Consider the following 16,671-nt stretch of genomic DNA (forward strand, 5'->3'; position numbering starts at 1 on the left):
AATTGTATTCTCAAACCAGTTACGAAAAAAAGAGACTTAATTTTAAATTGTATATATCTTTGTTGTTCCATAGAAAGTATCTGTGAGGGGAAAATATTGTGTTTATGCACTAACATCAAAGCTAAAATTGGCTGTTTATGGAATTTGGCCAATTTTACTGGGATTTTACACACATCAAAATTACACCCAAGCAGAAATTCTAAAACAAAAACAGAGTCAAATAAATACGTAGGATAAGACATTCCAAATAATGTTCTGTTTCTTAACATACTTCAGAATCCAATTTATTTTAAAAGTAGTATTTAGAGTATTGAAATCTAAAACGTCAAGACCTCCTTGTTATTGGGTATTAGTGAGAATATCTTTCTGTAGATCGTGAGGCTTGTTCCTCCAAATAAAATGATAAAGAATCTTATCTAAATCCTTTACAATTCTAGGGGATAATTCAAGTGATAACGAGACATAAACCGATCTGGATAACCCTTCAGCTTTGGACAATAAAACCCGACCATATAACGAAATCTCTCTCAGCAACCTTTCAACAATGGGGTTAAAGTTTAAGTCACTCCTTTGTTTTTCATCCTTGCCTATAACAATTCCAAGATAAGTAACCTTATCTTTAATTGTGATACCATATACTTCCTGTAAAACACAATCTAAGACTGACTTATTGATATTGATTTTCAAAACCCGAAACTAAGGAAAAGTCTTCAATACAGGAGTGTGTTTTTTCAGACTCTGCAACATGCACTGCAGGCGTCACACTAAACAAGGAAGGAACGGGTTCAATCATGGACGGAACCGGAAACCTGGCATTTCCGGGTTGAGGAAGAAGATTCGACTTTTGGGAGTCGTTGACAGTAGAGCAATCTTCTTCAGTCTCATCCTCCTTCGCCTATCTAGCCAAGGTATTTCGCTAACTACAGTGACGTTCAAATTGATGAAATAAACAATATATTTTGTTTTATACCAACAGCCAGCCAGCCACAGTAAATGACGTTAGCTAGCTTAGCAAGCTTTTTTTTAGCTTGTTCTTCAGCCACGTATTAGCTAAAGTTATGTCACTCAACGAATGATGCAACGAATGATGTCTGGTTATCAAGATCAATGCTGTGCTGGATGAAATGGGGTTATTTTAAGAAACGACACGGCTGGTTAGCTTTCTTTAGAGCTAGCTAGGTCATTACACGTGTTTCCTTGGAAAGTCTACATATTAGCTAGTGAGCTAGGCATGACACGTCAGATTGTATCTGACTGTGTCTGTGACATAGTAGATAACAGGTGGCTAACAGACTGACGTTTTTAGCTTCATGAGTTTGTTTACAAACTCATCCTTGACCCTATAGGACCGTTGCCCTATATAAATAGGACTTGTATCCCATTTATATAGGACAACCCCAACCCTATAGAATGACGTAACATTGTTACACACTTTACCTGCGGGTATTTTTTTTTTTGGGGGGGGGGGGGGCACTTAATCAAAAATCATATAAACCTTGGCTTTTCCATAAGGTCATGTCTGAACCAGTGAAGGCCAGCTCCGGCACAAGGGACCCGAGGGACCACAGTCACCGCTCAGTAGACGGTCGTCCATTCTCTCACCATTCAGCTGCATCCGATGGCCATACAGTCACTTCATTGGATGACCACCATGCACTCTCACATCATTCAGACACAGGTGGTGCCAATGGGCACGCGCACTCAGACCTTCCATTTGACGGTCATATACACACGTATATTCCAGACATGGACGAGGACAGGTAAGTGTTTGTCACTGTTTGTCACAGAGGGGTCGATGGGAGACCACTACAACCCATTGAGTTCCTGTGGTTCCTCATGCTCTTATCTATTTGGCTTCGAACGATTCCACGGGATTCCCTCCCTGTAGACATATTGTTTTACTAGGCCTATTTCATGTGGCACATCCTGTCTTCTCCCACCTCCTTACTATTGGGGTGAATGTACTTACCTCTCTGTCATACAGGATCTACATGGACTATAACGCCACCACCCCACTGGAGCCACAGGTGATTCAGGCTGTTACTGAAGCCCTGCACGAGGCCTGGGGAAACCCCAGTAGTACCTACACACCAGGTGAGGGGTTGGTACCAGGTGAGGGGTTGGTACCAGGTGAGGGGTTGGTACCGGGTGAGGGGTTGGTACCGGGTGAGAGGTTGGTACCAGGTGAGGGGTTGGCACCAGTTGGGGGGTTGGCACCAGGTGAGGGGTTGGCACCAGGTGGGGGGTTGGCACCAGATGGGGGGTTGGCACCGGGTGGGGGGTTGGCACCGGGTGGGGGGTTGGCACCGGGTGGGGGGTTGGCACCGGGTGAGGGGTTGGTACCGGGTGAGGGGTTATTACCGGGTGAGGGTTTGGTTTCTGGGTGAGGGGTTGGTTCCTGGGTGAGGGGTTGGTTCCTGGGTGAGGGGTTGGCACCGGGTGAGGGGTTGGCACCGGGTGAGGGGTTGGTACCGGGTGAGGGGTTGGCACCGGGTGAGGGGTTGGCACCGGGTGAGGGGTTGGTACCGGGTGAGGGGTTGGTACCGACCTTGGAAGTATGGTTTTTTTTATGTTCTGTTTTGTCCATCTTGTCACCCCCGCTGATTTTATTAACGTCTTTAGCTATGTGTGTGTTTGAATTTAGTCGTCTCTTCCTTGTTCCAGGAGTGAAAGCAAAGAAAATCATTACCCAGGCGAGAGAGAATGTGGCTAGAATGGTGGGGGGGAAAGCAGATGACATCATCTTCACCTCTGGTGGGACTGAGGTAGACTGAAAGTCTCGTTACACTGTACATGAACACAACAATCTGGCTTATTGTCTGGCTCAAAACAACACAATGTGATTGGTGCGTGCTCTATCAGCGATATAACCTACCGTTGGAAAGCTCTAGGGTTTAATTGCCAGCGATCTTTACTTTCCTCCGTTCTCTTCAGGCCAATAACCTGGTGTTCCACAGTGCCCTGGAGGCCTACAGAGAGAGCTGCAGGACAGCAGAGCAGAGAGGGGAGAGACATCGCCATGAGAACAGCGGAACCTCAGCCTGGCCTCTACCTCATATCCTGGTCTCTAACGTAGAGCATGACTCTGTCAGACTGACCGCTGAACACCTGCTGAAGGACGCCACGGCGGGTAGGGTTTAACGCTGTTCTGGATTCATATTTATTTACTGTGTGCTAAATTATGACGGTGATGAAGATGATGATGATGATGATGATCAATCAAAAATATTGTTTTATTAACGTGTAACACTTAAGTTGAACGAGAACTTTAGTCACTCAGTACTGTACGTACATAAATCATTATACTGTAATAAGGATCGTTTGTGTTTCCAGTAACTGATAAATACAGCGAATGTTGTCAATGACTTGACATAGGCCTATCTGGGTTGTTGTCTTATAGACGTGACGTCAGTGGCGGTTTCCAAGGTGACGGGGAGGGTGGAGGTGGAGGATGTGTTGGCTGCTGTCCGCCCCTCCACCTGTCTCATCTCTATCATGATGGCCAACAACGAGACAGGAGTCCTAATGGTGAGGGACACACACACACACACACACCCACTCGGACGGACAGACGGACGGGCAGCATGGCCTCGTTTTTCACACCTAAATGGTACTAACACACACACACACACACACACACACACACACACACACACTTGTAAATATTAACCCAAGTCATAGTAGTAGATGTGAGTTTCTCTTTCAAACAATTCCCTGGCCTTGTACACAGCTAATATCTAACATTCACCAAAGCAAGCTACTGATAGTGCAACACTAGTAACAGTACATATGAAGATGAAATATGATCAGGCCTACTGTACATTTTACTGTAGCAATTATTGTTGAAAACGAGTCTAGGTTGGAACTGTTGCTGTTAAGATAGAATAATAATTGTTATTCTGAACTGGAATAATAAACTGATTGAAGCCAGATGCTTTTTGAGGTGAACCCCCTCACACAGCTCTGGGTTGTTCCATCTACAACAGGAAGTGGTTTCCTGTCTGACTGAGAATCCCCTCACACAGTTCTGGGTTGTTCCATCTACAACAGGAAGTGGTCTCCTGTCTGACTGAGAACCCACTCACACAGTTCTGGGTTGTTCCATCTACAACAGGAAGTGGTCTCCTGTCTGACTGAGAACCCACTCACACAGTTCTGGGTTGTTCCATCTACAACAGGAAGTGGTCTCCTGTCTGACTGAGAATCCCCTCACACAGTTCTGGGTTGTTCCATCTACAACAGGAAGTGGTTTCCTGTCTGACTGAGAACCCCCTCACACAGTTCTGGGTTGTTCCATCTACAACAGGAAGTGGTCTCCTGTCTGACTGAGAACCCACTCACACAGTTCTGGGTTGTTCCATCTACAACAGGAAGTGGTCTCCTGTCTGACTGAGAACCCACTCACACAGTTCTGGGTTGTTCCATCTACAACCGGAAGTGGTCTCCTGTCTGACTGAGAACCCCCTCACACAGTTCTGGGTTGTTCCATCTACAACAGGAAGTGGTCTCCTGCCTGACTGAGAAAGTAGTAGATGTTCTGGTCCAGTTTGGTACCACATACCTATACGAGTCAGGGTTCTCAACTCTGGCATACTTTAACACAACAAGTACAGAAATGGACTCAATGCTGAGCATCACCTCTGGGCTGCAGTGTCCAAAACTGAGCCCAGGATAGACATGGACAGAATAGACCTCTCATTAGGTGTGTGTGTTTTCTGGTCCACATCATGTGACCAGAAATGTGAAAAAAAAAAAAAATGTATTGTATTTTTTTAAACAGCAACCTAGACTTTCTTTCTACAGTAAGATGTACAGTAGGCCTGATCATTGTTCATCTGTACTGTTTCTTACAGTTGCACTATCAAAACGCCTGTGTGTCTGTTCTGTTATTCATCAGTGTGATGTGATCAATCCGTTTATTCCAGTTCAGAATGAAAAGGATTTATTGTATTTTAACAGCACCAGTTCCAACCTAGACAGATACGTGAGAGTGTTTTTAATAGAGGAAAATAAACATGAATAGATATGTATATTAATATTTATTTTCATTATTTGTTTCTGTCTATATTGCATTTGTTTTAGGCATAAAGGGAAATGAAATGTACCGATATTTATGTATAGTTGCATATTTTCCTAAGCTTGTGTCCCAGGAAAAACACAGAATTTCAAATTTGGGTCCCATGCTGAAAATGTTTAAGAACCTCTGCAATAAGGGATCATATCTTTCACCTGGATTGACCTGGTCTGTTATGGAAAGAGCAGGTGTTCCTAATGTTTTTAACACTCAGCGTATATTACTAATATATATATATATATATATATATATATATATATATATATATATATATATATATATACACAAAAGTATGTGGACATCAATTCAAATTAGTGGATTCAGCTATTTCAGCCACACCTGTTGCTGACAGGTGTATAAAGTCAAGCACACAGCCATGCAATCCTAATAGACTTTCAACGTGGCACTGTCATAGGATGCCACCTTTCCAACAAGTCAGTTCATCAAATTTCTGGCCTGTTAGAGCTTCCCCCGGTCAACTGTGAGTGCAGTTATTGTGAAGTACAAAACGTCTAGGAGCAACAACGGCTCAGTCGTGAAGTGGTAGGCCACACGAGCTCACAGAACCACTGAAGTGCATAAATGGTCTGTCCTCGGTTGCAGCACTCACTACCAAGTTACAAACTACATCTGGAAGCAACGTCAGCACGGGAACTGTTCGTCGGGAGCTTCATGAAATTGGTTTCCATGGCCGAGCAGCTGCACACAAGCCTAAGATCACCATGCGCAATGCCAAGTGTCAGCAGGAGTGGTATAAAACTCGCCACCATTGGACTCTGGAGCAGTGGAAACACGTTCTCTGGAGTGATGAATCACGCTTCACTTTCTGGCAGTCCGACGGAAGAATCTGGGTTTGGCGGATGTCAGGACAACGCTACCTGCACCAATGCATAGGACCAACTGTAAAGTTTGGTGGAGGAGGAATAATGGTGTGGAGCTGTTTTTCATGGTTTAGGCTAGGCCCCGTAGTTCTAGTGAAGGGAAATGTTAACACTACAGTATACAATGATATTGTAGACAATTCTATCAGTTCTGTCTTCCCCAAACTGTTGCCCCCCTGTCTTCCCCAAACTGTTGCCCCTATCCTGTTTCAGCATGACGGTGCCCCCGTGCATAAAGCGATGTCCATACATCGATGGTTTGTCGAGATCGATGTGGAAGAACTTGACTGGCCTGCACAGAGCCCTGACCTCAACCCCTTTGGGATGAATTAGAACTCAGACTGCGAGCCAGGCCTAATCGCCCAACATCGGTGCCCGACCTCACTAATGCTGTTGTGGCTGAATGGAAGCAAATCTTTGCAGCAATGTTCCAACATCCAAAAATGTTTTCCGAGAAGTGGAGACTGTTCTAGCAGCAAAATGGAGACCAATTCCGTATTCATGCTTTAGGAATGAGATGTTGGATGAGCAGGTGTCTACATACTTTTGGTTATGTAGTGTATCTTATTCACAGATATTACTAACAGAATTATTACTTCACTACCTTGTGTGTTTTTCCTGACAGCCAATCAGAGAGCTCTGTCAGAGGGTCAGATTTGTCAACAGACAGCGTCAACATAGAATCCTCCTGCACACTGACGCGGCCCAGGCCATAGGCAAGGTGCGGGTCGACGCCCGTGACCTGGGAGTGGATTACCTCACCATTGTAGGACACAAGGTCAGGACTCATCTGGACTTTAGGCAAATCTGAAATGTGTTTCCTTGATTCCTCGTGTGTTTCTTAAAGCGTATTGGAGGAGAGGGGAGAAACCTAAAATCGTTTACATCCAAATGCATTTTGAGAAGGGAGTCAAGATGCGAGGAAGCACAGGAAATACAATTTAGAATCACCCGTGGATACTGTGATTATCTTCTATTGCATTCTGGGAAGATTAGTTCTTATATAATGAGTTCTGAGACGTTTCCTATTCCGTCACTCAGTTCTATGCACCAAGGATGGGAGCGTTGTATGTGAACGGCCCAGGAACAACCACACCCCTCTACCCCATGTTGTTTGGAGGGGGACAGGAGAGGAACTTCAGACCAGGGTATCGTTCAAGTAATTATGTCTAATTATGTTAATTATGTCTTCCTCAATGGCAACCCTATTCCCTATGTAGTGCACTACTTTTGATTAGAGCCTATAAGGCTCTGGTCAGAACTAGTGCACTCACTATATAGGGAATAGGGTGCCGTTGATACTCAATTACTTGCCACACTGAAATATTTTGACCATTTTTAAATAGCTATTATGTATAGTACCAATCAACAGTTTGGACACTCCTACTCATTCAAGGGTTTTTCTTTATTTTTACTATTTTTTACATTGTAGAATAATAGTGAAGACGTCAAAGCTATGAAATAACACATATGGAATCATGTAGTAACCAAAAAAGTGTTATTAAATTAGATTCTTCAAAGTAGCCACCTTTTGCCTTGATGACAGCTTTGCACACTCTTGGCATTCTCTCAACCAGCTTCATGAGGTAGTCTCCTGGAATGCATTTCAATTAACACGTGTGCCTTGTTAAAAGTTAATTTGTGGAATTTCTTTCCTTAATGCTTTTGAGCCAATCAGTTGTGTTGTAGGGGTGGTATACAGAAAATAGTCCTGTATAGAGGTGTGATGGTGTGGGGGTTCTTTGCTGGCAACCCTGTCAGTGATTTATTTAGAATTCAAGGCGCACTTAACCAGCATGGCTACCACAGCATTCTGCAGCGATACGCCATCCCATCTGGTTTGCGCTTAGTGGGACTATCATTTGTTTTTCATTTGGACAATGACCCAAAACACATCTCCAGGCTGTGTAAGGGATATTTGACCAAGAAGGAGAGTGATGGCGTGCTGCATCAGATGACCTGGCTTCCACAATCACCCGACCTCAACCCAGTTGAGATGGTTTGGGATGAGTTGGACCGCAGAGTGAAGGAAAAGCAGCCAACAAGTGCTCAGCATATGTGGGAATTCCTTCAAGACTGTTGGAAAACCATTCCAGGTGAAGCTGGTTGAGAGAATGCCATGTGTGTCTCAAACTGTCATCAAGGCAAAGGGTGGCTACAATGAAGAATCTAACATCTAAAATATATTTTGATTTGTTTAACACTTTTTTTGGTTACTACATGATTCCATATCTGAGGTTAAGTAGTTTTGATGTCTTCACTATTATTCTACAATGTAGAAAATAGTAAAAAATAAAGAAAAACCCTTGAATGAGTAGGTGTTTTAAAACGTTTGACTGGTCCTGTATTAAACACCCTCTGAAGTTATAATGAACAACAGATGAAGATGTTACAAGTAATAAAGGAAAAGCGCTGTATTTTCATGTTTGTTTTGTTTTAGCACTGAGAACACACCAATGATCGCTGGCCTTGGAAAGGTACAGTCTTGAATCAGTACAGTATTAATTAGCCCATTTGTGTAACAAAACATTGACCATTTACTCCTACCGTGTATATTTTGCTAAAACTGGTGGCCAAATACAGTTAGTGGCTTGCGAAAGTATTCACCCCCCTTGGCATTTTTCCTATTTTGTTGCCTTACAACCTGGAATAAAATGGAGTTTGGGGGGGGGGGGGATTGTATCATTTGATTTACACAACACGCCTACCACCTTGAAGGTGCAAAATATGTTTTATTGTGAAACAAACAAGAAATAAGACACAAAAACTGAAAACTTGAGTGTGCATAACTATTCACCCCCCCCCAAAGTCAATACTTTGTAGAGCCACCTTTTGCAGCAATTACAGCTGCAGGTCTCTTGGGGTATGTCTCTATAAGCTTGGCACATCTAAGCCACTGAGATTTTTGCCCATTCTTCAAGGCAAAACTGCTCCAGCTCTTTCAAGTTGGATGGGTTCCTTCTGGTGTACAGCAATCTTTAAGACATACCACAGATTCTCAATTGGATTTAGGTCTGGGCTTTGACTAGGCCATTCCAAGATATTTAAACGTTTCCCCTTAAACCACTCGAGTGTTGCTTTAGCAGTATGCTTAGGGTCATTGTCCTGCTGGAAGGTGAACCTCCGTCCCAGTCTCAAATCTCTGGAAGACTGAAACAGGTTTCCATTAAGAATTTCCCTGTACTTAGCTCCATCCATCATTCCTTCAATTCTGACCAGTTTCCCAGTCCCTGCCGATGGAAAAACATCCCCACAGCATGATGCTGCCACCACCATGCTTCACTGTGAGGATGGTGTTCTCGGGGTGATGAGAGCTGTTGGGTTTGTGCCAGACATAGTGTTTACCTTGACGGCCAAAAAGCTCACTTTTTTTAGTCTCATCTGACCAGAGTACCTTCTTCCATATGTTTTGGGAGTCTCCCACATGCCTTTTGGCGAACACCAAACGTGTTTGCTTTTTTTTCAGGCCACTCTTCCAAAAAGCCCAGCTCTGTGGAGTGTACGGCTTAAAGTGGTCCTATGGACAGATACTCCAATCTCCGCTGTGGAGCTTTGCAGCTCCTTCAGGGTTATCTTTGGTCTCTTTGTTGCCTCTCTGATTAATGCCCTCCTTGCCTGATCCGTGAGTTTTGGTGGGGAGCCCTCTCTTGGCAGGTTTGTTGTGGTGCCATAGTCTTTCCATTTTTTAATAATGGATTTAATGGTGCTCTGTGGGATGTTCAAAGTTTTGTATATTTTTTTCTTAACTCAACCCTGATCTGTACTTCTCCACAACTTTGTCCCTGACCATGTTTTGGAGAGCTCCTTGGTCTTCATGGTGCCGCTTGCTTAGTGGTGTTGCAGACTCTGGGGCTTTTCATAACAGGTGTATATATACTGAGATCATTTGACAGATCATGTGACACTTAGATTGCACACAGGTGGACTTTATTTGACTAATTATGTGACTTCTGAAGGTAATTGGTTGCACCAGATCTTATTTAGGGGCTTCATAGCAAAGGTGGTGAATACATATGCACACACCACTTTACATTTTACATTTTTTTTCACATTTCTTTGAAACAAGTAATTTTTTTTCACTTCACCAATTTGGGACTATTTTGTGTATGTTCATTATATGAAATCAAAATAAAAATCTATTTAAATTACAGGTTGTAATGCAACAAAATAGGAAAAATGCCAAAGGGGGATGAATACTTTTGCAAGGCACTGTATTGTCAATGGGAACATTTACTGTATATAAGTATTGTTAAAGCAAACCATATTCATGGTGTCTATATGACGGGATGATGCAGAGCCTGTAGCTGAACTAACTAGTTGTCTCTCTACTAGGCAGCAGAGCAGGTGAACTAACTAGTTGTCTCTACTAGGCAGCAGAGCTGGTGAACTAACTAGTTGTCTCTCTACTAGGCAGCAGAGCTGGTGAACTAACTAGTTGTCTCTCTACTAGGCAGCAGAGCAGGTGATCTAACTAGTTGTCTCTCTACTAGGCAGCAGAGCAGGTGAACTAACTAGTTGTCTCTCTACTAGGCAGCAGAGCAGGTGAACTAACTTATTGTCTGTACTAGGCAGCAGAGCAGGTGAACTAACTCGTTCTCTCTACTAGGCAGCAGAGCAGGTGAACTAACTCGTTCTCTCTACTAGGCAGCAGAGCAGGTGAACTAACTAGTTCTCTCTACTAGGCAGCAGAGCTGGTGAACTAACTCGTTCTCTCTACTAGGCAGCAGAGCAGGTGAACTAACTAGTTGTCTCTCTACTAGGCAGCAGAGCAGGTGATCTAACTAGTTGTCTCTCTACTAGGCAGCATGGCAGGTGATCTAACTAGTTGTCTCTCTACTAGGCAGCAGAGCAGGTGAACTAACTTATTGTCTGTACTAGGCAGCAGAGCAGGTGAACTAACTAGTTCTCTCTACTAGGCAGCAGAGCAGGTGAACTAACTAGTTCTCTCTACTAGGCAGCAGAGCAGGTGAACTAACTAGTTCTCTCTACTAGGCAGCAGAGCTGGTGAACTAACTAGTTGTCTCTCTACTAGGCAGCAGAGCAGGTGAACTAACTAGTTGTCTCTCTACTAGGCAGCAGAGCTGGTGAACTAACTAGTTGTCTCTCTACTAGGCAGCAGAGCAGGTGAACTAACTAGTTGTCTCTCTACTAGGCAGCAGAGCAGGTGATCTAACTAGTTGTCTCTCTACTAGGCAGCAGAGCAGGTGAACTAACTTATTGTCTGTACTAGGCAGCAGATTAGGTGAACTAACTAGTTCTCTCTACTAGGCAGCAGAGCAGGTGAACTAACTAGTTCTCTCTACTAGGCAGCAGAGCAGGTGAACTAACTAGTTGTCTCTCTACTAGGCAGCAGAGCAGGTGATCTAACTAGTTGTCTCTCTACTAGGCAGCAGAGCTGGTGAACTAACTAGTTCTCTCTACTAGGCAGCAGAGCAGGTGATCTAACTAGTTCTCTCTACTAGGCAGCAGAGCAGGTGAACTAACTAGTTATCTCTACTAGGCAGCAGAGCAGGTGATCTAACTAGTTCTCTCTACTAGGCAGCAGAGCAGGTGAACTAACTAGTTCTCTCTACTAGGCAGCAGAGCAGGTGATCTAACTAGTTCTCTCTACTAGGCAGCAGAGCAGGTGAACTAACTAGTTCTCTCTACTAGGCAGCAGAGCAGGTGAACTAACTAGTTCTCTCTACTAGGCAGCAGAGCAGGTGATCTAACTAGTTCTCTCTACTAGGCAGCAGAGCAGGTGATCTAACTAGTTCTCTCTACTAGGCAGCAGAGCAGGTGAGCTAACTAGTTCTCTCTACTAGGCAGCAGAGCAGGTGAACTAACTAGTTCTCTCTACTAGGCAGCAGAGCAGGTGAACTAACTAGTTATCTCTACTAGGCAGCAGAGCAGGTGATCTAACTAGTTCTCTCTACTAGGCAGCAGAGCAGGTGAACTAACTAGTTCTCTCTACTAGGCAGCAGAGCAGGTGATCTAACTAGTTCTCTCTACTAGGCAGCAGAGCAGGTGAACTAACTAGTTCTCTCTACTAGGCAGCAGAGCAGGTGAACTAACTAGTTCTCTCTACTAGGCAGCAGAGCAGGTGATCTAACTAGTTCTCTCTACTAGGCAGCAGAGCAGGTGATCTAACTAGTTCTCTCTACTAGGCAGCAGAGCAGGTGAACTAACTAGTTCTCTCTACTAGGCAGCAGAGCAGGTGAACTAACTAGTTCTCTCTACTAGGCAGCAGAGCAGGTGAACTAACTAGTTCTCTCTACTAGGCAGCAGAGCTGGTGAACTAACTCGTTCTCTCTACTAGGCAGCAGAGCAGGTGAACTAACTAGTTCTCTCTACTAGGCAGCAGAGCAGGTGAACTAACTAGTTGTCTCTCTACTAGGCAGCAGAGCTGGTGAACTAACTAGTTCTCTCTACTAGGCAGCAGAGCAGGTGAACTAACTAGTTCTCTCTACTAGGCAGCAGAGCAGGTGATCTAACTAGTTCTCTCTACTAGGCAGCAGAGCAGGTGAACTAACTAGTTATCTCTACTAGGCAGCAGAGCAGGTGATCTAACTAGTTCTCTCTACTAGGCAGCAGAGCAGGTGAACTAACTAGTTCTCTCTACTAGGCAGCAGAGCAGGTGAACTAACTAGTTCTCTCTACTAGGCAGCAGAGCAGGTGAACTAACTAGTTCTCTCTACTAGGCAGCAGAGCTGGTGAACTCTAACCTGACTGAGTATGAAACTCATATGCTGGATACAAGGGACTACCTGGAGGAACAACTAGAGGTACAGTAACAGGACGTTAGTCTGCTAATCTGTCCGTCATAGACTATCACAAGCATCAATGTTTTTTTTGTTGCCTTTCAGAATGTATTTATAGCCTGTGTTGACACAGTGACACTGTTTTTGGATATTTGTTCAGTAGTTTCAATGTAGAACCAACATTTTTTTTTTGTCTTCCTTTTAGATTGTTGCCATGTTTTCCTTTGAATTGACTGTTTCGTGAGTGAAGAAGTCAATGTACAAGTATAGTACATGTCCAATAGCTATGACTTCTGTGTCCAACAAGTGTTTGCTGTTGTGTGTTGCCAAGGCGATCTTTGGGAGAGAGAGGATCCATTTCAACAGTCATTTCCCTGACTCCGAGACCCTACCCAATACCTGTAACGTGTCTATTCTGGGTGCTGGACTACAGGGTGAGTAAAAATGTGCTATTGAGCTGCGCAGTATTTATGTTACACACTTCAGCCACTCAATAACAGCCAATGAAACTACATTGGCCAATTATTACATATTTACCAGTGGACGATCACATCTCTGTGGATGTGGACATCTGAATTGATCTGTAGAGTCATACCTACGCCCCCCCCCCCCCCCCCCCCCCCCCCCCCCCTTCTCTACCCTTCCTGCTGTGGGATTTGTCTCCGTCAATCTGCCACTCGGTACAACAGCCGTTCTTTAAGTATGGGTTGGGTTGCGGAAATGTCGTAGTCCTCCCTCATCTCTCCTGTAACTATTCCCCAGGTTGTACTCCCTCCTCTCTCCTGTAACTATTCCCCAGGTTGTACTCCCTCCTCTCCCCTGTAACTATCCCCCAGGTCGTAGTCCCTCCTCCTCTCTCCTGTAACTATCCCCCAGGTCGTAGTCCCTCCTCTCCCCTGTAACTATTCCCCAGGTCGTAGTCCCCCCTCCTCTCTCCCCTGTAACTATTCCCCAGGTTGTACTCCCTCCTCTCCCCTGTAACTATTCCCCAGGTCGTAGTCCCCCCTCCTCTCTCTCCTGTAACTATTCCCCAGGTCGTAGTCCCTCCTCCTCTCTCCTGTAACTATCCCCCAGGTCGTAGTCCCTCCTCTCCCCTGTAACTATTCCCCAGGTTGTACTCCCTCCTCCTCTCTCCCCTGTAACTATTCCCCAGGTCGTAGTCCCCCCTCCTCTCTCTCCTGTAACTATTCCCCAGGTCGTAGTCCCTCCTCCTCTCTCCTGTAACTATCCCCCAGGTCGTAGTCCCTCCTCTCCCCTGTAACTATTCCCCAGGTTGTACTCCCTCCTCCTCTCTCCCCTGTAACTATTCCCCAGGTCGTAGTCCCCCCTCCTCTCTCCCCTGTAACTATTCCCCAGGTTGTACTCCCTCCTCTCCCCTGTAACTATTCCCCAGGTTGTTGTCCCTCCTCCTCTCTCCTGTAACTATCCCCCAGGTCGTAGTCCCTCCTCTCCCCTGTAACTATTCCCCAGGTCGTAGTCCCCCCTCCTCTCTCCCCTGTAACTATCCCCCAGGTCGTAGTCCCTCCTCTCTCCTGTAACTATTCCCCAGGTCGTAGTCCCCCCTCCTCTCTCTCCTGTAACTATTCCCCAGGTCGTAGTCCCCCCTCCTCTCTCTCCTGTAACTATTCCCCAGGTCGTAGTCCCTCCTCTCTCCTGTAACTATTCCCCAGGTCGTAGTCCCTCCTCTCTCCTGTAACTATTCCCCAGGTCGTAGTCCCCCCTCCTCTCCCCTGTAACTATTCCCCAGGTCGTAGTCCCCCCTCCTCTCCCCTGTAACTATTCCCCAGGTCGTAGTCCCCCCTCCTCTCTCCTGTAACTATACCCCAGGTCGTTGTCCCTCCTCCTCTCCCCTGTAACTATTCCCCAGGTCGTAGTCCCCCCTCCTCTCCCCTGTAACTATTCCCCAGGTCGTAGTCCCCCCTCCTCTCTCTCCTGTAACTATTCCCCAGGTCGTAGTCCCCCCTCCTCTCTCTCCTGTAACTATTCCCCAGGTCGTAGTCCCCCCTCCTCTCTCTCCTGTAACTATTCCCCAGGTCGTAGTCCCCCCCTCCTCTCTCTCCTGTAACTATTCCCCAGGTCGTAGTCCCCCCTCCTCTCTCTCCTGTAACTATTCCCCAGGTCGTAGTCCCCCCTCCTCTCCCCTGTAACTACTCCCCAGGTCGTAGTCCCCCCTCCTCTCCCCTGTAACTATTCCCCAGGTCGTTGTCCTTCCTCCTCTCCCCTGTAACTATTCCCCAGGTCGTTGTCCTTCCTCCTCTCCCCTGTAACTATTCCCCAGGTCGTTGTCCCTCCTCCTCTCCCCTGTAACTATTCCCCAGGTCGTTGTCCTTCCTCCTCTCCCCTGTAACTATTCCCCAGGTCGTTGTCCTTCCTCCTCTCCCCTGTAACTATTCCCCAGGTCGTAGTCCCCCCTCCTCTCCCCTGTAACTATTCCCCAGGTCGTTGTCCTTCCTCCTCTCCCCTGTAACTATTCCCCAGGTCGTTGTCCCTCCTCCTCTCCCCTGTAACTATTCCCCAGGTCGTAGTCCCCCCTCCTCTCCCCTGTAACTATTCCCCAGGTCGTAGTCCCCCCTCCTCTCCCCTGTAACTATTCCCCAGGTCGTAGTCCCCCCTCCTCTCCCCTGTAACTATTCCCCAGGTCGTTGTTCCCCCTCCTCTCCCCTGTAACTATTCCCCAGGTTGTTATCCCTCCTCCTCTCCCCTGTAACTATTCCACAGGTCGTTGTCCCTCCTCCTCTCCCCTGTAACTATTCCCCAGGTTGTTGTCCCTCCTCCTCTCCCCTGTAACTATTCCCCAGGTTGTTGTCCCTCCTCCTCTCTCCTGTAACTATACCCCAGGTCGTTGTTCCCCCTCTCCCCTGTAACTATTCCCCAGGTTGTTGTCCCTCCTCCTCTCCCCTGTAACTATTCCCCAGGTTGTTGTCCCTCCTCCTCTCTCCTGTAACTATACCCCAGGTCGTTGTTCCCCCTCCTCTCCCCTGTAACTATTCCCCAGGTTGTTGTCCCTCCTCCTCTCCCCTGTAACTATCCCCCAGGTCGTCGCTGTAACTGAGAATGTGTTCTCTGTCAAAACGAGCCATGTTTTCATGAGCTTGGGTCCCAGGAAAACAGTGAATATCTCATTTAGGTCCCAGGCAGAAAAAGGTTAAGAACCCCTGCTGTGCAGTATCTCTAACCGTACATCGCCGCGAGGTCACAACCTACTGTGGCTATTTATAAACTACGGTGGCTGTTAATGATTCATGTCTCTTATTGTCCCCTCTGCTGTAGGGAGGAAGGTATTCATGTCTATTCTGTCCCCTGTACTGTAGGGAGGAAGGTATTCATGTCTCTTCTGTCCCCTGTACTGTAGGGAGGAAGGTATTCATGTCTATTCTGTCCCCTGTACTGTAGGGAGGAAGGTATTCATGTCTCTTCTGTCCCCTGTACTGTAGGGAGGAAGGTATTCATGTCTCTTCTGTCCCCTGTACTGTAGGGAGGAAGGTATTCATGTCTCTTCTGTCCCCTGTACTGTAGGGAGGAAGGTATTCATGTCTATTCTGTCCCCTGTACTGTAGGGAGGAAGGTATTCATGTCTCTTCTGTCCCCTGTACTGTAGGGAGGAAGGTATTCATGTCTATTCTGTCCCCTGTACTGTAGGGAGGAAGGTATTCATGTCTCTTCTGTCCCCTGTACTGTAGGGAGGAAGGTATTCATGTCTCTTCTGTCCCCTGTACTGTAGGGAGGAAGGTATTCATGTCTCCTCTGTCCCCTGTACTGTAGGGAGGAAGGTATTCATGTCTCTTCTGTCCCCTGTACTGTAGGGAGGAAGGTATTCATGTCTCCTCTGTCCCCTGTACTGTAGGGAGGAAGGTATTCATGTCTCCTCTGTCCCCTGTACTGTACTGTAGGGAGGAAGGTATTGTCCTGCTGTAGAAGACTGCTGGCCAGTGTTGGGGCTGCATGCCATTCACACAGAGGAGACAGGTGAGGACCT

At 46.1% G+C, this 16,671-nt stretch overlaps 1 protein-coding gene across 2 annotated transcripts in view; it reads left to right on the forward strand.

Annotated features, from left to right (window-relative positions):
* The first annotated feature begins 637 nt into the window (after positions 1-637).
* Positions 638-16,671, forward strand: part of scly (selenocysteine lyase) — a 20,833-nt gene continuing 4,799 nt past the window's right edge. For both annotated transcript variants that reach the window (XR_005051923.1, XM_036978925.1), the window contains exons 1-12: positions 638-908; positions 1,513-1,760; positions 1,985-2,094; positions 2,665-2,765; positions 2,935-3,130; positions 3,401-3,528; positions 6,581-6,733; positions 6,997-7,103; positions 8,396-8,432; positions 12,636-12,719; positions 13,027-13,129; positions 16,586-16,661. Coding sequence is in view for 1 of the 2 variants with exons in the window: in XM_036978925.1 (XP_036834820.1) it covers positions 1,516-1,760; positions 1,985-2,094; positions 2,665-2,765; positions 2,935-3,130; positions 3,401-3,528; positions 6,581-6,733; positions 6,997-7,103; positions 8,396-8,432; positions 12,636-12,719; positions 13,027-13,129; positions 16,586-16,661 (1,340 nt within the window). In the remaining variant the exon portion in view is untranslated. The remainder of the gene's footprint in view (positions 909-1,512; positions 1,761-1,984; positions 2,095-2,664; positions 2,766-2,934; positions 3,131-3,400; positions 3,529-6,580; positions 6,734-6,996; positions 7,104-8,395; positions 8,433-12,635; positions 12,720-13,026; positions 13,130-16,585; positions 16,662-16,671) is intronic.

This window comes from Oncorhynchus mykiss, chromosome 5, assembly GCF_013265735.2.
Source record: "Oncorhynchus mykiss isolate Arlee chromosome 5, USDA_OmykA_1.1, whole genome shotgun sequence".
NCBI classification, from domain to species: domain Eukaryota; kingdom Metazoa; phylum Chordata; class Actinopteri; order Salmoniformes; family Salmonidae; genus Oncorhynchus; species Oncorhynchus mykiss.